Source organism: Epinephelus fuscoguttatus, linkage group LG15 (assembly GCF_011397635.1).
Source record: "Epinephelus fuscoguttatus linkage group LG15, E.fuscoguttatus.final_Chr_v1".
NCBI lineage: Eukaryota > Metazoa > Chordata > Actinopteri > Perciformes > Serranidae > Epinephelus > Epinephelus fuscoguttatus.
Genome location: NC_064766.1, coordinates 35,989,995 through 36,012,719, shown reverse-complemented (window position 1 = coordinate 36,012,719; position 22,725 = coordinate 35,989,995). Strand labels below are relative to the sequence as shown.

At 40.7% G+C, this 22,725-nt stretch overlaps 1 protein-coding gene across 1 annotated transcript; it reads right to left on the bottom strand.

Moving 5' to 3' along the window:
- Nucleotides 1-220: 220 nt before the first annotated feature.
- Nucleotides 221-13,800, bottom strand: opn7a (opsin 7, group member a). Its single transcript, XM_049598419.1, has 6 exons — nt 13,741-13,800; nt 12,086-12,180; nt 8,805-8,967; nt 8,338-8,465; nt 5,564-5,898; nt 221-1,842 (listed from the first exon to the last, which is right to left on the bottom strand). The coding sequence occupies exons 2-6, from the start codon at nt 12,171-12,173 to the stop codon at nt 1,204-1,206; spliced, it is 1,353 nt and encodes a 450-aa protein (XP_049454376.1). The 5' UTR covers nt 12,174-12,180; nt 13,741-13,800; the 3' UTR covers nt 221-1,203.
- Nucleotides 13,801-22,725: the final 8,925 nt, after the last annotated feature.

Genomic DNA, 22,725 nt, shown 5'->3' with positions numbered 1-22,725 from the left:
AATTTGGAAAAAAGGTGATGCTGCATAACTGCACCAATCATTACATAGAGTAATGCTTTTGAAATCAAGCTTCCAGGGGCCTTGAAGTGCCACTCACGGTTAAAACAAGATGCATCCAAATTATTATACATATTGAAAGTTGCTCTCCACCCAACTTGTCCAAGCTTTTGCAAACTTGAATGTGAAAGAGGAGCACTTCATTAAATCCAGCCGTGTTTAGGAAATACACGCAACAAGTAATTCCAGACAGGCGATGCTGCCAGTAGTGCTTTGAGGAATAGGCTGCTTTCAGGCAGTTTGATATTGATTTGAATAGAAAATTAAGTAGCTGCAATGCTTATAATCCCGCCTAGGGGATTGAATACTCTCAGCTAGGGCTGCAACGATTAGTTGACTAATCGATGACTAATTGACTATTAAAATAATCAGTGACTGTTTTAGTAGTCGACTAATCAGTTTGAGTCATTTGTCTTAGAAAAGTACTATAAAAGTACCCCAAAATACTCTTATTGCAGCTTCTTGCGTTCGGATATTGGCAGCATTACACACTCTCCCATGATGGTGAACTAAAACCCTTTGGTGTGAGTACGAAACAAGACATTAGATGACATAATTTTGGGGGTTTGGGAGAGACAGACCGACATATTTCAACATTTTAACACATTTTTTCGATAAAATGATTAGTCGGCTAATTGAAGAAATAATTGACAGATTAGTCAACAATGAAAATAATCGTTAGTTGCAGCCCTACTCTGAGCAGGTATCTGAATATGAACAAGAGCTCAAAGAGTTGCACTTTTTGACAAATTTGATCAGGAAATAAATAGGTGGAAAACTCCTAAACCTATCCATCCTCAGCCACGTAGCCCTGACACAATAATTTAGAAGCTAGTTAACGGCTAACTTTCAACTGTAAATATCACCAGAGCATCATGATTATATTGTTTAAGGGCTGCAAACTGTGTCTGCATTTAACCTAAAATCTATTCTGTCATTTGTGTCAGTTGTGCCAACTAAAAGCACAGTAGGCGACAAAGGATAAATAAGGTACATGGCCTCAGCCCAGATACTGAAGGAGCTTCGTGGTACATTGCTGAAACAGATTTCCTGAAAATACAAATTAAGTAATTCCACATGTGAAAGAACATAATCTGCAAAATATGTCCAGAGATATTGTGTAAACATTGTGAATTTGGAGAAATATCAGGGCCAAGCCACTTTTGCATGCCCTGGAACCATTTCCAAATTAATATGGAAGTTGTCTATTTCTGATGTCCTTTTTGCACACATGATAGCCAGTAGAGACTTCTTGTGGCACACGCTCTGAGGCTTCTGCTTATATGTTTGGGGAACTGGAGTGCCTTGATCCTTGGATGAGTCTCCATTGATAGCAGGGTTAATGATGCTGCACATCTGAGGGTAGTGTCTGAAGCATTCGAAAGCATCCTTGCACTTATCACAGCTGTGGTCCTTTAATGCTGCCATCGGAGGTTGAGCAGAGGAGTTGGATGAAGGGAACTGGTTGTTGTGTCTGTGGACTGAGCGAAGTCTGACCCTGATCTCTGGCTTGGAGCAGCACTTAGCTGGCCCCTGGGACCAGAGGCAACCCCTCAGACAGGTGTGGCATAGAGCGCCAAGGTCCCTGCGCATCATCCTGCGGATGTTCGGCCTCAGCATTAGGTAGATGATTGGGTTGTAGATGGTGGAAGACTTGGCAAACATGGCTGGCAAGGCAAATGCCAGAGGAGGGATGTTCTCAATGTGTCCAAAGGCAGCCCACATGGACACCACAGCATATGGACTCCATGCCGCGAAGAAACCGATGCAGACGGCAACACTTAGCTTGCAGGAAAAGATCACAGAAGAGAAAAGTACAATTGATATCCAAAGGCAACTTACTTTTGAAACAACCCAGTTGCATAAATGTTGGTATTGTACATTTCTGCAACACATGGATACTTCGCATTTGTATGTTATTATTTAGCAAATTCATTGAAACATTTTACTGTAACGCCATGGTTAACATGGTTAGGTTTAGGCACAGAACCCACTTGGTTATGGTTAGGAAAAGATTATATTTTGTTGTTAAATACCCAGTTTTGGGGACACAATCCTGGCTGGCAACTCAGCAGTGTCTCAGTAAAAAACACCTGCTGTTTTGTGGCACAGTTTCCGCCAGAAACACAGCGACAGGTGGCTAAAAAAACAATCTTTTTTGTTGTTAGTTAGTCTCAAACAGTGGTCTCCACCTCCCAATGACAAATTGAGCTCATATGTCACTTTAGAAATAATGATACGTATAAAACGAACAAATGTGACGTATCCGGTTTGTGGTTCTAAAAACGCATCATGAATACATACTGTCATGTCTAAAAAGGCTACGTAGCTTCTTAGAACATCTGGGCGCTGTAGTTTCCAGTAAATATTTGTCAAACAAGAGCATGATGGTATATATGAAACTGACTGAGAATAAAACACAATGCTGATGTTATAGTTCTTGGACGACAGTGGAGGTTCAGGGCACAAAGATATAAGCTGTATCCATTTTTTTATACTTGTTAGTAGGATCAGTTAATTGTTGGCTTTTGTCTTTTCATAGTATGTGATGACAATAAGGGAAATAAAGAAGTTCCCCAGACTTATCTTTTAAAAGCACAAGATGGAATCTAAACAGTGAGTGGCTGGAACGGCTGTCTGAATGTGAGCATTTATCTTCATAACCCGAAAGATTTATTGAGCAGTATCAGCCAGAGGCTACACGGGCTGAATTGATTTTTTGTGATCCTTTTCGTGCATGAATCAGAGTAATGCTTATGGAGAAGGCTATATGATGATGATGACCATTTATCTACAAAGGCAGCAGTAGCTTCTCATCCACAACAGTACAGTCAGAGCCTGTAACTGCTAATTAGAAGCTCCATCAGTGCAGGCTCTATTCAGGTCACAACCAGTTTCTTCAACACAGAATTCTCCAGAGGACTCTTGTCTCTGAGGAGGAGCTTTGATATTTTACTTCTGATCCCCCTCCCACCACCACCACATTATCCGCACTACCATGTTGTTTTCAGTGATCGGCAATTCTTTCTTTTACTTGTATTAGAATTACTGTAGGCCACAGATTTGATGGGTGAAAGAGTGAAGTTTTGGTCTTAGCACTGCTGTCGGTGTGTTTAGTATGCAAGTGGATTAATAATACTCTTCTGGGGTGTGATTATACAGAAACACAGTAATGATGAAAACTAGAATTACTGCCTGGCGGTTGTATGCCTCTAAGCACCAGACAATTTGCGCAGTTTACATGCATGTCTGGAAAACATGGATGCTTCACACACATCTTCCCCCCAGCATCACAGCTTCACGGGGGGCACCCAAGATTAGTGTCAACAATTCAGTGTCTGTCTCTCTCCTTCTATTCCTGAGATTTATAATTGAGTGATGGCCAGAAAAGTGTTTTTGCATAACAGTTTGTCACAGTGAAGTTGACCTTTGACCTTTTGAATATAAAATGTCATCACTTCATGATTTTTCTAATTAGACATTTGTGTGAAATTTTGACATAATTAGTGTATGAATTCTTGGGTTATAGCCAAAAACATGTTTTGTGAGGTCACAGTGATTTTGATCTTGACCTGTGACCTCTGACCACCAAATTCAAGTTAAAGTGGATGTTTGTGCCAAATTTGAAGATATTCCCTCAAAGTGTTCTTGAGATGCTGTGTTCACGAGAATGTGATGGATGCAAAGTCACGGTAACCTTAGTCTCTATATACAGACTCTACATTCAGTGAATGTAGAGTCTGTAGGCAAACCCCGGAGATCTTGCCTCTGCAAGAAGAGTGGAAGAGCCCTGATTTCCGGTTGTAGGCTGTTTGTAGTCTGCGTGATATTGATCAATCACATTTGAACTGGCTGCAGTTGTTGCCAGGTTAAACGGTTCGTGCAGTAAACTAACGAGGCGGAACATAATTGGTAGGGATGTCCCGATCCGATATTTGGATCGGTATCGGCCGCCGATATTAGCAAAAAACGGGCATCGGCATCAGATCAGACTGCGTGGAAAAATGCCGATCCATGAACTCTGATCCAGTTTTTTACGGACTACGTTTCAGGTTTTCCGACCAGCCCAGCGCTCCACGATTCAAGCAGTCCATTCCAGTGATCTGCTCCAGCTCTTACTATCAATCCACCAGGCCAGCATGCAGACGGCAGACACACACATGGAGAATAGGAAGAGTAGTGGTCAATTTAGTTAACTGACTATTTGTTTTCTGCTCTGGTTTTTTGAGAGTGATATTTTTATTTGGTTTACACTCTTACTGTTTAAGTAAAGAGCACTGATGGCATTGTTTTGGGCACAATTAGTGAAATTGGAGCCACGGATGGACTACAGAAACACTACTAAAATAACTGAAAAGGAAAGGCTGCATTGTTTGTTAAATGTCAACAATGTCTTGTGGTGTTAATCTTTTTTTTTATTTATTAGGGGGACAAAGCACAAGTGTGTGGAGTCTTGCTGCTATGTTAATTTCATTGTTAGACATTTTAAAGATTTCTTGTGTTGATTCATTTTTTTTCATTTATTAAGGGGCCAAAGCAGCCAAAGCAAACCAGCTGTATTTTTTATTTAATGTTAATGTTCAAGTTTAAAGTTTGTTTATTTAACCCTGTTAACAATAAACAGGTCAGTTTCTCATACCAACTGTTGTGGATCATTCTAACTAACCTGATTAAGTAGTTGTTCTTTGCTTGATCAAACCTTTTCTAACATGACTGACAACAAAATAAGTGAATATGTATAATACGTGCTTGGATCGGATTGGTATCAGTATCGGCCAAAACTCAAGGCTGTAATATCGGTACCGGATCGGAAGTGAAAAAGCTGGATCGGGACATCCCTAATAATTGGCATCACTGCAAACTCTGAATCCATTGCAATGGTTCAGCATATTTACTTATACATAAACGAAAGTCAGAAACGGAAATTCCCCTCCTCTGCCCAAATCAAACCGGAATGCCAAAAAATCGGGGGTCTGCCCCCAGAGGCTGTATCGCTGTCTGCCGGAAGTCAAACGCCGAATACAGCCGATGGGTTCCGAGAATGTGGTAACCTTGACTTTTGACCTTTGATCTTTGCCCAGCAAACTCTGATCAGTTCATCCTTGAGTCCAAGTGGACATATGTGCCAAGTTTGGACAAATTCCCTCAACGCGTTCATGAGTTATTGCGTTCACAATGTTGAGACAGACGAGGTCACAGTGACCTTGACTTGAGTCCAAGTAGACATTTGTGCCAAATTTGAAGAAGTTCCCTGAAGGCAGAGAATAGGATGGACTCCCTGAAAACATAACGCTTCTGGTCACAGCTATTGCTGGCCTGAAGGCATAAAAACTGCAGAAGCTCACAAACTTCTTTCGTAATAGTCATTCTCAATGGTGCTTTAGAGGATTATTCTTAGAACATGTAATTTCTAAGCCAGTATTTAGCAGAAAGTGTAAACACACTTAATAGTTTATGAGCCAAATGATTGAGGTAATAATTTGTGTTTATCAAACTCTCCCGTTACCTTAACAATAATTCTTTGGATGCTGCTCATGTGTGTCTGCCTCGATGCATGCTGCTCCATATTCTTGCGGGATGCTTGCACAGTGACCAGAATGCCCATGTAGGATGCTGTAATAACACAGCATGGAAGGATGTAGCAGAAGATGAACAGTGCCACAGTGTAGGAGCGTGCTGTAGAGTGCTGATTGGACAGGCGCCAGTCAATGCAACAGGCAGTGCCATAAGGCTCTGGCCCATATTTCCCCCAGTGGGCCAGCGGGGAGCAGGCAAACAGCAAGGCATAGATCCACGCACAGGCGATGAGCAGACGGCCGTGAACGCAGTTAAACCTGTTCCCTGTAGAAACACAATAAGATTATTATCCGTGCAGTTGAAATGTTCTGGCACATCTATTACTCACTGATTCGCCCCCCCTAAATTACGCTATAATATATCAGCATCTTCTCAGAAGAACTTACTCCATTTATACACAGGATGTGCTCAAAACAATCTAGTTCAGTGTCATCTGACTCCATCTGAAGGCAAAAGCTACCACCATAGTGTGGGAGTTGAACTATTCGTTCAAATGGGAATAATGCTGCTTCATTTTAGACAGTTTTCCTGGAAGGCATTCATGGTGTTACACTCATGGAAGTTCTTGCGTGAAGAATTGAAAAAAGGGAGCTTATGGGAAAGGTTCAAATCCTGCACATTTTCTCACATTGCTGCGTGAAGTTGGCATGCTGGGCAGGTTGGGAGCTCCATCCGGTCTGGGTGCATCCAGATTGAGATGGGGAAAATACAGTAGACGCTGTGTGCTCTCCTGTGGTATAAGCATGTCAGGCTGCCAGAATTTAGTAGTAGTTACCAATGCTAGTGAAATTTCACAACCCTCAATAGCCAATTTGATACTACGGTAAAACAAAATAAATCCCATGTCTTAAACATACACTCCTTTGTCCAGATTTTGTTTTCAAGGAAACATATATTCTATTCTGCATTTAACGGCAGACTAGAACACTAAGCATATATGCTGCCCTGGCAGGTCCAGAATTGCATCCTTTTTATAATTATGGCAACAACTTCGTACCAAAGTGTCAGTTTTCGTGACATCCCTACTGAGGTACAAAGAAATCTTCCATCACAAATCTGACACACGGAAAGCTGGATGCAGTTTCCCATACTCTCTAAAGGAGAATGTAAGCTTGTGTAAGAGATTAACGAACGACTATCCTTGATGGTTCACATAGTGCACAATGTCCATGCTATCCACCATGACCAGAGCATGACACGACACATGAAAAAAAAAAAAAATGAAAGTGTTTTAGCGCTGGTGTGTTTGAGACTCCAATTGAGCCTTCTCAGTCAACTTGTTATGAAATTCAGACGGGGGAGTGTGTCATACTATGACACCTTGACAACTATAAATGGAAGTGGGTTGCCTCCAATGGCTTCATGGGAAGCATAAGTATCTCACCAAGAGAGCTGTTTGACTCATCAGCCCACAAAGTAGTTACCGGGATCCAACTGGATTCTTGTGATACCACAAGATCATGCAAGAATTGCAGGATTACAAGATAACATGTAAAACCATCTTGTCAGGCTTTACAGTAAGTAATTTGCGTCCACACCACCAGTGGTTCGGACCAGTTGGTGTGCAGTGAGGAGCTTTTGGCAGCTAACGGTGTGGTTTCAGTGTTTGACGAGATATGGAGAGATGACTGTACGTTCAAAACAAAGAGGGCAGCTCTTAAAGACATTAGCGTAGGTGCTGCAATAGCATCAGTTATATCAGAACTGGAGAGTATTTCTTTATTGAAGAAGAGCAAAAATAGCACTGATGGGAAAAGATGTTTTTGCTCTCTTCCAGACTGACCCGTGATAGACATTGATGGACAGATGGTTGATACAACCCCATGCCAAGTATTTTTTGAAAGTGCCGGCCCTTTTCCAAACGGTTTCCAATGACAGCTTTCTCAGATGGTTCTAAGTAACCAACCATCTGGTGTGTCAGGTTAACAAAGTAGGCTCTTTCATGGTCACTGGGCTTTTTAACTGCAGCCTGGGCATATTCCAGCCAGAGGCAAGCATGGCAGACCAAGTGTATTTTTGGTCAGAGAATTTTTTAGTGCCGTTTCACAGACAGGTGCCAGACTCTTTTTTTCCTTGGTGACGGGCAGCTTGGCAGTTGTATCCATTTGGCTGGAGTGCTACGGGAACATAGGGTAATTATCTGGATTGATGTGTGTCAAGTAGGCTGCAGGCCTCTAGTGCAGCAACAGGTGAAAGGTAAGGCCTCTGAAGCAAGAAGAGGTGATGACCACTGAGTTACATCAGCCTGACATATGAGGACATCATGACTGTCTGCAAGTTATAATAAAATAAGTGCCTCTGTAAATATCAGGGGTGAGATGCCACAATGAGACTTTAAAATAAATGTAATTAAGATTTATTTTTGCTGGTCTTTCAAAGGAATATCAGTGATTAAGAAAATTATTCAGCTTTTCATTTAGAATTCTGGACAGAAACCCTGTTGTGACGTTGCCTGGGAGAACAATTTCTTGAGGTCAAACTGAAAACTCCATTGCGTTGCATTAACCAACATCACAAGTAATACGTATTGAACGCAGCCGAGGGACTTGTCAGTCATCAAAGAAAGGCTAATGCGCAGTGCTCTGTGGAGGGGATTATCATTTCGTTTCCTTCCACAGATAAATCAACAATCAGCCACTTAGGGATGTGATGGTTAATCCTGTGTCATTTCGTCAGGCAAAAATAGCTTCTTTGAAGACTTACCATAGAGTGGATAACATACTTTCACAAAGCACACCATGCTTAGCAGGGTCAGAGTGGTCAGGCTGCAGATGCCAAACAATATGCCACAAAAAGCGTACATGGAGCACACTGTTTTCCCATACAGCCACCTGCGTAGGAGGTTATGCGAGAAAGAGCGAGAGACAGAACAAAGCACAGAAAGGGAAGAAAGATCAATGAGGTAGAGGGTGAAAGGGAAAAGAGGAGAATAGCGTGAGCTCGACACTCCATATCTGTGAACTCACAGGCAATCATATCGCTAACCAACCATATAGTTAAATGAACCGTGAAATGTAAAAGGGAGTCTGATTTAAAAGCAGCACCTACAATATAAACAATCTTCCATACAGTGTGAGTGTATACCATTCTCTGGTGGTGAGAACAGCCACTTCATCTTGGTACTTAGCTTCGATAGCTGTTAATGCTACAGTAGGTACGAGCTGTAATACCTGTGGTAGAAGCTTGAAGTTATCGCCATGGGGTAGAGGGACAGAGTCAGGCCCAAGTCACTAACTGCTAGGTTGATGATGAAGCACTCGGCTGGTTTCAGAAGATGCTTTTTCTTGTAGGAGACGTACAGCAACGTGCTGTTGCCAAACAGTGAGCATACTCCTGCAGAACAGATCAGATGGCGTGAGTGCTGGTTGTGTGCCACCATATTGAAGTGCTGGTGTCAGAACTGGATTTTAACCCAAACCTTTTGGGGTTTCCCACTTAAATTAAAACAAAAACTATTTTTTAAAATGAGTCCTTTTTGTTAGTTTGGACGTAGATTTTTCAAATATTTTTATTCTGTCAAACTAATAGGCTGTTTTATAATGTTTCACGATTTATTTATAAGCTCTGTCATGCATGGAATGACATAATGACTGAAGAGAGTCTAAACTATTGAAACACCTATCAGATGTTGATGGTTGTGTAACTTTTCATATACTATACGTATCTGAAAGTTCTAAACAGGTGGTACAATCGTAGATATTATCTGCCACCACTACCATTAAACATCTCCAGACCAGAAGACGTGACCACATCACTCCAGTTTTAGCCTCGTTACTCTGGCTCCCAGTATGTTTTAGAATAGATTTTACTGATTACTTTTAAGGCTCTTCATGGTCCCTCTCCCAGCTTTATCTCTGATCTCCTAGTACCACACGCCAGGGTGTACTTTTAGGTCCTCAGACAGAGGTCTTTGTATGTTCCAGAGGCTTGGCTGAAAACTAAAGGGGACAGAGTGTTTGCTGTCAGGGCACCAAGGCTCTGGAACAATCTGCCTGAGGGAATCAGGTCGGCCGAGTCAGTGATTTCTTTTAAATCCCTTCTTAAGACATAATTTTATCAGAGAGCCTTTCATGATTATACTTGAGTTTTCAGTTCATTCATCTTTTTATTTCCTTAGTTTTTACATACCAACATGTTTTTTTTATCAGTTCTTTTAAAAGCTGTTGTTTTTATGTCTTGTCTGTTTTAATTATTGACATGTAAAGCACTTTGTAACTCTGTTTTGAAAAGCGCTTTCTTAAAAAAAGATTATTATTTCTATTAAATTTACATATTTAACCAGCAATGCTTGGCACGAGCGAAATACAACCACAGGTCATCCTTAAATTCAGGTGACAATTAAAGCATAGCCATAGAATTAAAATCAGAGTAGGACGGACATTCTAATTCAAATTAACATAGCGGGACAGTCAGAGCTGCGGCCATTTTTATGTGTATAATTGCCGGTGCAACCATTGCAGCGAGCTAACTTCCATATAACAACCAAATGAGCAATGGAGTAGTGATGTTGTGTTTTCAAATAACCAATCTGTTACTTTTAAATGATCAGTGTTACTGTTATTTCCCAGCTTCTTTTGCTGCTATTCATATCATGTTTGTTGAAACATGATGTACTGTATGTACTGTTTCTGTAGAGTTTAAATAAAGTGTGTTTTATGATGAGTTAACAAGGCAGTTAAGCTAATGTTAGTCTCAGTTTGGTGAAAGACAGAAACTTGTATAAGGTTGTATTTTCCTGTTTAATAAGAAAAATAAAGCTAAGAGTAGCTAATATTAAAGGTGCCATATGTAAGAATGTGGCCAAAACGGTTACTGCACTCAAATTCAAAATACTGCCGCGAGTCGTGTCCGCCCCCCCCTCCCCTACAGATTTGAGGTTGCTGGACAGCAGCACGCTGGAGACTGATTTGTTTGCCCACAGGCGGCTGCCGTGGCAGGGCCACATCGCTGCGTCCTTGATCTTCGGTTTTCCAGCGGACCGTTCGAGCAAGTCCGGCTTCTTTGCTGCTAACACTGCTGCCAGGAAACAGCGGAGGAGGAGCCGGCTGCTAATGCTATGTACCAGGACACTGCTAATGCTGCTTGCTGTGCTGCTAACGTTTGTTTCTCAAAAAAATCAGTCGGGTCGATGACCCACCTGCACATGGGCTACAATGTATGATCGAAAATGAATAACAGTTGAAAGTAAACAAAATGTCCATCCCCGTCTAGCTATGATGCTAGTTAGCCAACTTTGGCTAAAGCTTACCTGTCGAGGAGAAGAGTAGCCACTTCGACATCCAATTTCAAATTCTTCTCCGCTTTCACTGTCTTCGCTGTCTCCACCATTCAAAAGCATCTACTATATAGACCCTCGCTTTGCCTCGAGTTCTGTCTTGCCGTTTTTGGGAATCATAACGAGGTCGTTTGGGTTTAGTCGCACCGTCAGCCATTGCAGCTCAGTCATAACTGTAACTGATGCTGAGACTCTACTGACTGCGTGACTGGTAGACGGCGGTAGGTGGCGCAACAGGCCAAAACACAAATTCAAAACATAAACATGATTTGCAGACTGTAAAAAAAAAATTTAAATGTGAATATTCTGGCTGTACTATTGTTGTCGGTGAGATCAGTATGTTATATGAACATTATTCCTTAGTCTCTGTGACATATTAGGAGGATTTTACGACTATTTGCTTTAGATTTCTTACATATAGCTCCTTTAAACCAGTGACTGTGACACACTCACCTACTGATGTATGTCGTCACCATAACAACTAACGACAATTGCCATGACCCAGCAAACAGTTTGGTGTCCTTTCTGCTCATTTTATTTCTATGAGCATAACAATGACAGCTTCATAAGTTACATGTCTTCACTGACCAACACAGGGGCACAAGACAGACAAAAAAGGCTGCAAAGACACACTTAGGAAAAACACAGCAATTCGGGAATAGCTGTAAAATGACCATCTTTAAATTAGTAATGTCAGATAAGTATCAGTTAACAATGCCTTTTCCTCCTAACAGTGTGCAGACTACTATGAATAAATGTTAGGAATGCTGCCAAGATCATGATTTTTTTTTTTTCATTACACAGCCCAGTCATAGAATTCATTATGAAGGGCTGCTTACACTGACGTGTTAGAAGCACAGATGAAACATGAAAAGCTGTGTCTCTAGGACTGTGTGTTCATGTGTGCATGTCTGAGAAAGGAGACATGGGATTTATACATAAATATGGTAAGTAAATGCAGTAAAGTCATGCATATGCAAAGGTGGAAGCTGAATGCATCTCACTTAATAACACAGTCAAAAATACAAAAACAAACTTAATGCTGTTACTCATTTCAGCCTGAGCAGAACAATTAGAAAACTCATTGATGGCTTTTATCGTGACAGTAAATCTTTTTCATCTGTTAAGGAATAAAAAAAGTCAAACTGGTTTTGAATTTTTGTAGAATTTACTCACCAAAAACAGAGTAGACCACAGCCACGGTAATATCCAGTGGCACAGGTATGTTGGAGTGGAAGGCAATGTCTTCATCTAACAGCCCCATCTGGAAACTGATCAGAGTTTTTCAGGAGCAACATTAAGGGTTGGTGTCAATCATAATATATTAGCTTCAGTCTGTTTACTTTAAGTTGTTACAAGCATGATTTTAAAATGTCAAGGTTTGGCTTCTGCCTGTGGGTGAATTAAAACAGAGTAGTTTTTTAAATATCCTTAACTGCATGTGATTTACATGTGTCTAAAATCCAAAAGCAAAGGCTACATTGACATGTCTTGAAGCTCCCCATGTGATCACAACATCAAATCTCTCCATCGCTGTGTTTTCATGCTGCATCAGTAGCATGAAAACACAGATAGTGACTGACAGATATGGATCAATGGATGAGAGGAGGGTCAATAAACAGGTGATTGTATAATAGGTAACAGGGAAATGCACCTCACACATGGGCACATATGAAACGTGGGGTTTGGGGGTCGTCCATGAGAAAATTGTTTAGCATCAAAACTTTATTTTCTGCATTCTGGGGAATTTCAATGCACCAAATTGTGCCTTTTCTGCATCAGTTTAATTTTGTCAAAGTCCTCTGCTACTTTTATTGAGGGGGGCAAATGCACATGTTCTGTATATTGAGGGGTACATGTCCCCTGAAATCTACACCTATGTCTTTATGAATGCATACTGTCTCTCTCCTCTACTTCCTGACCCTCTGTTCACCTCTTGCTGTTTTCCCCATCCACACTTTTGTCCTTCAAAGCAGGGGCAGCCAGCAGCTACCAGATGGAACAAATTAAAAGCATTAAGTGAAACAGAGTGAGTGTATGTAGACAGCTCTATTGCCTCTACATGATCTGTCTCTGTCACTGTGGTTAGCTATAGGCTCCAAAACCGCGCATGCTGTTTGCATAAACATGTTTTGTCAGAGGGGAAACTTGGTTGCATGTCAAAGTACAAGTGCAGCCAAGAGCAGCGCGGATTCAACGAAAATTAAGCAATAGCATTTTTGTTAGTTTTTCAGCAGTGTACTTAGTCATGGTTTGAATAAGTTTTTACAAACAATTATTACAAACTCGCTCCGTGCGCAAAGGCGCAAATCTTATCCAGACGCACTGTTACGCACGGTTTTCAGAGCTTTAATGAAATGGCTTAAGCGAAGTTAACTGATAAATTAAGATGGAGGAAGTAGTGAGGAACAAGCGGATTTTTAAGTGATTGTTGTTGTTGTTGTTTTTTTTTAAAAAAAAAAAAAAGGTCTGTGGTTCAAAATCAGTCGATCCTACTCCTGTGTTCTGTGTTTGAGTTACGCTTTTGGACACCCTTTGAGTGCTATCCAAACTGGCATCTTATGACGTTGCAGCGTTAATGGCACTTAATGTACAAAGAGAAAGGGAAGGCACATATTCCCAAATTACAAAAAAAAAAGAAAAAAAAAAAAAAAAAGAATCACCACAAGAAAGATCACTAACAATGCATAAAGTTTTCTATATTTGCGCAGATTGTCTGGACGAAAAACACATTTGCAGCAGTGTTTGGTAGCCTATACAACAGATTCAATTGCTTAAAACAAGAGCACTTTTACGAACAGGTTTAAAAATCACAAATAAAATATGCCCACCTCTTTGATTAAGTAATATAAGCCGAATCACCTAATTCCGCGTCCTTTTATGTTGCGCTTAATCCAATCAGGGTCCCAGTAAATTTCCGGAATGACTTTTTAACCTTTCCACCACTGGCTGTTGCTGCGCCAAATGAAGTCCCAGAGATCTCCTCTCTCCTCTTGGTAGCAGTCAGAGCGTGTATCACCCTCTGACTGGTTACTATACTGTACGTCTGTGCAGAAGCAGAAGGCTTCACTGTAAGGAGCTGGAGCTGCAGATCCCCTCAAACTGCAAGCAGCTCTAATCAATTAATGACGTCAGTTACAACTGAACCCGTAAATGCACGCTCGCATATGGGTTTATCGTGGGGATCTTGCTTTGAACATACAGTAGCAGTAGTGACCTCAATAACTGAAAGGCCAGTGCCAATTAAAAAGACTGCCAGAGTGTTAGAAACTGAATTCAATGAGTACACACCCATGACCTCCGCCCCATTCATAAATGCTGCGGATGCTTTACAAAATGCAAACTCCCCAGTAATTACAGTCCACATGGAACTACTGTCCATGTTTATGATTCTGGTTAAAGCATAATTATATATTTCTGAAAAATAAATAAATAAACATACACATAAACATAAACATAAATATAGTAAGATAAAATAAAATAAAAAGTTAATTTAATTGAAATTATCAAAGTGGACCATGGCTGACGATTTGCCAGCATCAGTGACATTTCAGTTTCCACTTTGACTGCAACCATGGGGTTTCACTTAATGCACAATTCAGTGTTTTGACCTAATGTCACCGTTGTTTCCCTTAGAATTTCCCTTAAGTAGTTGAAAGAAAGGTATTTGCACACCCAACTGTCTCAGATACAGGTGCTTGGAAAACATCACTTTAGTCTGTGAACAAAAATTCCTCACACTGCTCTTGCTCAGCTTCACAATTTATCACTAATGTTTCAGTCCTCCTGGAAATTCAACACCATTGTTCTCAAATAGAAACTGCCCCACCCATTTTACAGGTGTGCACAGGTGTGTGGGAATTAATCAGCCGTGGGTGTGTTTCTCAATAATTTTATGAATGAACACATCAGCCTTGCAGCTTTCATAAGATATTCAAAATGTTTAGCGTTTTTTTACTCTTGTGCCATTTATCATAAATTAGTCTTTTGAGGTCCCCAAATCCATTATAGCATGACAGTGTTTGCAGATTTTGCTGCAACACCGACGTGTTCATTCATAAGATCAAAATTTATTGTAAATAATCTTGTAAATAGCCTTTATTGTGTAAGGAGCTTTCTCGTTCCCTTCGTTTGTGGGATATGTGACATACTGTATGCTGCACAGGCTGTTGTAAGTTATTGAAAAACACACCAACAGCTGATTAATTCCCTCATAGCTGCGCACACCTGTGAAATGGCCGGGGCAGTTTCAATTTAACCTCATTGTGAGAAATAATAGTGTTGAACACTCTTGATGAAGGCCCAGGAGGACTGAAACGGTAGTGTTACTAATAAATTGTGAAGCTGAGCAAGAGCAGTGTGCGGGATTTTCAGGTCAAAGCCTTAAGTAGTTTAGAAAGTAGAAATGTTTTCACTCTGTTTGACAATATTACATAAAGTATATATCCTGTACATGATCTGCTCATTGCAGGACATCTTTTCTTTTCACACTACAGAGCACAGTGACACATTTGGTGTTTTCTTGGCTTTGTGCTAAAGTACATTGGATTTAAGGTCAAACACAACTCAAGGTTAAAGTGCAGGCTTTCAGCAGGAAGGATGTTGGAGGATGATCACATCTGTATTGTTCACATTGAGTGTAGCGGTGTGAGACCCAGTTCTTGTGGCTCTTATGTCATTTTCTGGACATTACTCTATAATTCAGTATGAAATACTGCAACATTTAACCGTTGCAGCCCCTTTACTGGAGTTTGAATACAAATTATTTGCATTATAGCAGTCCTGTTCCACACACACACACATACATACGTGTTTATAATAATGGACTTGCCAGAGGGTCCCAGAGGTTGACATGGTTAAATGTGAATCTTTATTGTTTCAGCAGTGTGTTGCTTTATGAAGTGAGGGCCAATTTGAGCCCTGTAAACATCCCTTTTGATTTGAGTTTCCCATTGTGTCAGCAATGCTGTGCTTCTTTTTAATTACAACTTGATACTGCATAGCTCCCACTAAAACCACAAAGGAAACCAATCACAGCGAGTCAAAGGGCACATATAGTGGCAATTGAAAATTAATTTTGAATTTGTCTCAGAAAATGCAAAAAGAGAAACAATCCAGTTTGTCACACTCTGAAAGCGGGGAGGAATTATCTTCAAAAGAGTTACACACTGTGAAAATATTGCCTCGCATGCCACTTGGTCTCCTTCTTTCTCCTATGTGTGAAGTCACACACACACACACACACAAACCAACGCATGGATAAAGGCTGGAACAGATTGAGCCTGAGCTTGAGATGAAAGCAGTGTTCAAGGTGTAATGGTGTTGTCAAAGAATTAATTGTGATGGTCACAGAGGGTAGAAAGAAATGAATGTCCACGATAAGATAAAACACAGCATGAACATCAAAGTGGTCGGGTGGGAATACAGAACAAGCATTTAACATAAACTTTGCCTGGTGATGAAAAGCTGCAGCTTCCTGTAGATAGTCAGGACTACAGGGGACTGGGCAGAATATTAATCATGGTTTTTCTAAATCATAGCACAATTCAGTGGTAACAGTGCTGATGCACATACAGTGGGTTTTAATTATTAATCACTACAGTTGAATAGAAGATTTTATAGGAATGAACTACATTTGCACAGCTGCTTTTGTTGGCACCCTACTGAAAAAACAGCATCAGGGTGCTACAAAACAACCACGTTTGGAAACACAGCAATGATTTGTTAAATCACAACCTGTGTTGTTGTTTCTTGGTCTCATATCATCGGCTGTAGAAACAATGGATGTAGCTACCATGGCGTCACCAACTGATTTGTGGACTGCTGTTTTGAAAGTGGCATTTCGACCTGACCATCTTGGTTTTTTGGAGCCATAAGTGACCATATTTGGGCAAGAAGGCGGATCTGACTGAAAAGTCGAGGACACTTATTGGCAGACCGCCTGTCACTCAGCAATAAAATGTAAACAGGTGACTTCTAAAATAATTCACCCACCGTACAGTTGTCATAAAGGTGAAAATTAGCTGTAGAGATCAAAATCGTTTTTGTACTTGGCTGTAATCATGTTTATTTATGCTGTAGAGTTGGGCATTTTAACACGGGGGTCTATGGGGATTGACTCGCTTCTGGAGCCAGCCTCAAGAGGCCATTCAAGGAACTGCAGTTTTTGTCACTTCCCCATCAGCTTCATCTTTCAGCCCCTGAGGTTACTGCTCAATTGATCTCAAACAGACATCAGCATGGGTTTATAGCTTGGCAAGCATCTTACCTAGGTGACACGCCATCCATGTTCCCCTCCACCTCCCGTTTGCAAAGTTAGCTTATATAGCCTATTATAATGCTATCGAACCGCTAACACGATACATACAAAACATGCAATTGTAACGTATTTGTGGTTTTCAGAAAAGTACAATGCTAACATTTTCTTCTACGACTTGGCAGGATTTAGATGTTTGATTTATAATGACTGCAACAAAGCCTATTTAATCTACGTTAGCCTATAAACTTTCCTGACAGGTCTAAATGAGCATTCATTAATATGTTTAACAACTAAGTATAGCTATTCTGCAGTGGGCTACTCAACTTTGCGGTGTCATTAGTGAAAGCAAATAAATGTTTCTACTCATTTTAAAATTCTCTTTTTTCCTCCGAGACATTTTGTTTTGGATTTGGAATCAATGGCTAGCCTCACGAAGGAGACTCAAGCTCAGCCATCACTATTGAGATTCAGCAAATTTTAGGAAAAGGCAGTGTACAGGCTACACATTTATAAAATTGGAAAATGTAAGAATCACTTTAGGGCCACAACAATGATAAATGCAAATTGAAATGTTAAAAAAATAACTGTTACTCATTTCCATATAATTTTTTGTCAAAGCCACAGGGAGCCACTGGAGAAGGGCTAAAGAGCCACAGGTTGTCTATCCCTGGACTATAAAATAATGGACGTAGCAGCTCATAGATTGTAGCGATGCCCAGAGCCCAAGCAGCCCTGCCCTTACATATATTTAACTTTGAACCTTAATAAAATCTAAACCAGTGAGTTGTATAAAAATCCCACCACCCTGTAAAGACTGTAAGCATGCTATTTTTTGCTGTAATGATGTGCATTTTAACATGGGAGTCTATTGGGATTTACTCGCATTTGGTGACAGCTTCAAGAGGCCAAGCAAGGAACTGCAGTTTTTGGCACTTCCCCATTGGCTTCACTTTTCAGCCCTGGAGGCTGCCCCTTGGTTTATATGCATCATGCTAGGCTGCTGCTCAGTACCTGTTCATCCTTAAACTGTCTGCAGTTGTTACTTCAGAAGCTCACTGACAATTTGTATCCCAGTTCGCAGCAGTTACAGCCAATTAGAATTTACTAGATTGGTTTGTCCTTCTCTTAACACGGGTTGTATGGATTGCTTCTGAGCTGTCTCATCTTATTCCATTAAAAAATGAATGCCTAAAGATTACGTCTTTGCATTGCACCATCCTCAGCTCTCCCTTTAAGATAACTGCCAGCATCTGAGATTACACATAAACTAAGACCTGATTGAATTTATGACTTATTGCTTTCCTCCCTCACAGTCTTGCTGTAGTTTACCATGATTATTTGTGAGATTTGTTTGCATTACCTCATGGTATTGTAGGTATAAAAACACTTACATCTCTGGAGAGCAGTGCCCTACTTCACACACAGTGTTTTAAAAAGACTCTGCTTAATGCTGTTTTCACTTTTCTGCCCAGCACCATTGATTTTCAGCCTTGTCAGCCACACGAGGTGTGACTTTTCATTCAGCTATAAGGAACCTAATGCAAGCAAGAGTCCCAGATCACAAAAACCTGAAAATGCTGTTTTGCCCAAAAGGTTTTATGTGACACTATGACACAAGATTAAAAAGCTTTATTATGGAATCTTTGACTGTTGGTGTCTGACTTTGTATTTGATGTTTCTTGCATTGCCTGGACGCTGGTGGTGATGGTGAGGAGGACGGTGGAACAATATCAACAGACAGGTACATAAGAAAATAGATCTATGCACTGTTGTTTATTTTAAAGTTAAATTATACGGTTCTGTATCATTTCTGGAACCTCTATTGAATGAGGGACTTTAATGTGATGGCATAATGAGATGCTGTACTCAAACGCCTTATCCCCAGTACTCCATGCTATGCGGGTTTTAATCTATATGTTAACTAGAAAATGTGAAAGAAATGTACAGCTACGTGCATCCTCTGATCATGAGATCAATGAAAAGAAGGAGGCTGTTATTAATGCCAGGCAGGAAGGTTGAAGTCTTGCTGTGCTGGAACGGCTCACAGCAGGACTGATCTGCCAGACATCAGCTGCTGTTACTGAACATAAACTCACTGTCTGTAAACACTGGGGATATTCATGTACGCATCAAATAACTAATTTGCAAGTCTCTTCTCAAAGTGCAAGGAAGTGTAAAATGGTGGAACTGGATAACTTACGAGCTGCGAGTGATGATACCAATGTATAATATGAGCAGTATAATGACACAGCAGTCCTCACATTCTGCTGTTTGTTTGATTCAGCAGTGGAAAGAACATTTGTGTTTTTTTCCTAGAAATTCAGATACATACATGTGTATCATCGATATAGAAAGGTACCCTACGTAATTCACCGTGGCAGAAGATTGGCACGGAAAACATTGGTTAAATTTCCACACAACCTCCAACACATGCATGACAACACAGGTAACATATGCGCACACACACTGGGCTGTCTTCGTTCATGGTTCATCGTTAGGCCATGTTTACACTGGACGCAGAAGCGCCCCGATATGTCAGTTGTTGTGCAGCTGCCCATCAGCAGTCACCTGGCTGTTCGCACCAGAGGAGCATTTCTCTGCCCTGGTCAGCAAGCGATTCTGCTCCTCTGACGCAAATGACAAGTATGTGGAAGCATGGGATAGAGATTTTTTCATCTATCATAATCAGATCATTTCTATCACACCTAAGAAATCCTTTTAATTGTTACATAATAAATTATTCTATTGTTTTATTCTACTGATGCATATATTGTAGTCACACTTACAGTCTCAGCACAGTGACTATATACTTTATTTTAACATTTTTATATTAATATTAATATTTTATATCTTAATTACCAGTGTTAAACATGGTAGCATAATGTACATTTTATTTTAATTTTAATGCACATTTCATTTCTACTTTATCTTATTTATTGCTTTATATTTACGCACTTAATTTCATACACTTACTCTCCTTATAATTCTCTATTCCTTACATTGGAGCAGCTGTAACAAATCATAATTTCCCCTTGGGATCAATAAAATATTCCCAAAACATGGGCTCTGAAATAAAGCTGGCAGCACTCCACAGAAAATCTTTACACTTCCTGGCGCTTCTGCATGAACCTGGTGTTACACCTATAAAGAGAGTTATTTTAAGTCACATAGGTATATGACATCACCTTGTCACATCATGTCGTCATGTTAACTGCATAATGTGACGACAACCAATGGTTCTTTTCCTAAACCTAACCTAATCAGCAGGGACGCTCATTTGTAAGATATCATGCGAACTGTTGAATGAGGATATGTTGCTCACATTCACACACAAACTTCAAGAAAATGTTTTTAAGTGAATTAAACTACTTTTAAAAGTAACATCTGCTGTACTGGGGTTAAGTTTAGTCTCCTGGAATTAGATCCGTTCATTTATCTAAAGCAGTTCTTTTAATTGTCATTTGCAATGTACTGTACGTGTGATTCTGTGCATCACCTTTAAAAAGCTTTGGTAGAGCAGTAATGTAGCTGAAGCAATGCAGCCCAAAGTGTGCTTGCACTAAAATATTTACATCTTTGCAAGCACTGTGGTATGCAATCCTTGTGATCCAGCTGGGATGCACCTGCAACATCCAAGAGTCTATCAAAGAGCATACAAAAAACGTGATCCATATTCTGGGGCTTTCATTAAAGAAACAGGAATAAATCCCTGTTGATATAAACAGAAAGAGGCACCTATAGCTAAAAAGTAAATCACTTTCTAGTGAACCCTCCAGTTATATGGACCATGCATGTTATGCATGCTAGAAGGCACAACCCAGTTAAAAGTCATCACACTCAAACGTTCAACCACTTGAGGCAAGAGGTGAGGCTAGTATTAAGACTGCCTGCTAAAGTAGCCGTTTCATATGGACCTTTGCATTGCTAATCAGTTGCTGGGGGAAGAGCTCTTACCCTCTTACTCGCATTGCCTGAGAATGTTTTGGGGGGTAACATGCACCATCCTCGCACTGTATGCCAGGTTTTTATTCTTCCCTGCTTCCATGCTCCACATATTTGTAGAAAATCTCCTTGTGGTCAGTCACAGAAGAAATGGCCAGAGCCTGAACTGCATCAGTTCTGCTCCATTAGTTCCTCCAGCTATTCCATGAATCCATCTTTTGAGTTATATAAAGCAGAGGCCAGGAAATATCAATAAGTAATCACCAAAGCCTAAAATGTGACGCCACCTTACCACCCAAAGTTTGCATGAATGTGACAGCTGTGTTTGATTGTGTCCTCCTGCTTTGTCCTAGTTCCTCTATAAGCAAGGGCACAGTGAACTGCAGCTTTATAGACAAAAGCTTTAAAGACACTCCGTCTGATTTATTTCAAAGCAAAACTAGAATTTTCTACCAAATATCACCAAACTTATTTGGTGCGGGATTTGATGTAGCTCCTATTTTTGATTGGCATTAATTGACATCATCTTGTGGTATAAATCAACACATGCATGGGTGAATTGCATGTTAAAACTCTAGAGGCTGGCGCAATGAATGGAGAAAGATGGTCTCAGTAGCCCTTTTTAAACAGGAACTGTGCAAATCTGCAGGAAAGCCCAATCAGTCTTTTTTCAGCACTGGCAGTATTACAAAATCAGGGAGTGCAGCAAAATGCCGCCTACCTACTTTTGTTCATACAGAATGCGCCTTTTTTGGGGCAATGGGGGGCGTGAGCAAGTAACAAAACGTGTAGCTCAACGTGTGACGTCAACAGTGACATGGGAGGGAAGCCGCGGTTAGTCAGGCGGGGATTCTCTCATAAGTTGGCCCGTCTTTCACCGTCCCCGTCATCTGACGGTTAATGGCCTCTTCATTTGCGAGGACAAGGAGGGCACGCAATTCCTTGTCTCCCCAGTTGCTCATCTTTACAGTGTCTGTCAGGTTTGTGTTTCCCTCTTGCTACTAGCTGCTCGCTAATTCCTGCTATCAGCTGTTTCCTGTTTATCCACCACCAGTGGGTCGCACGTGTGGCGTCATCAACAGCTCCTCCCACAAGCCTTACACAGCTCCTCCCGTTGCGGAAGGGCGCCTCGGTCTGTTTAAACCAAAAAGGTTCTGCCAATATGACTACCCTACGAGGCGGAAAATTGGGCACCTCGGATCAACTTGCCAATCCACCTCTGTGTGTCTAAACGCTCGCAGCTGGCCGGCAAAACGGCCCAACATTCGCGGACACATTCGTGTAAAAGGGGCTAATGACAATGATCTGAGTATATGGGTACATTTTCTGTTTAGGAACTGAGAACACTACAATAGATTAAAGCTCATTTGGGTATTAAAAAAATAAAACAAAAGTTTTCTGGGTCCACAGAAGTTTGAGACTTCCCTCTCTGGTTTCCGGCTTTTATAGAGTTTAGCTCATGTTCACAGATACTAATTGAACTTTCCTTGGCCGTGGAAATAACAGAGTGGGATTTTTAATTTAAGTGGTGTTCCCCTTTAAAGCTGTGCAGACAATGATGATACTGTGTTGCTGATGGAGGCAACCAAAACAAACTCTGCCTACATTATTCAAC

Bases quoted from the DNA above. Each gene is read 5' to 3' on its own strand.
- opn7a (XM_049598419.1), bottom strand. From the start codon at position 12,173: ATGGGGCTGTTAGATGAAGACATTGCCTTCCACTCCAACATACCTGTG. The intron at 8,968-12,085 runs GTGAGTAAATTC...TCTGTTCTGCAG, and splicing joins TGTGGTCTACTCTGTTTTTG to GAGTATGCTCACTGTTTGGC. The intron at 8,466-8,804 runs GTATTACAGCTC...CCTCCTACGCAG, and splicing joins ACTTCAAGCTTCTACCACAG to GTGGCTGTATGGGAAAACAG.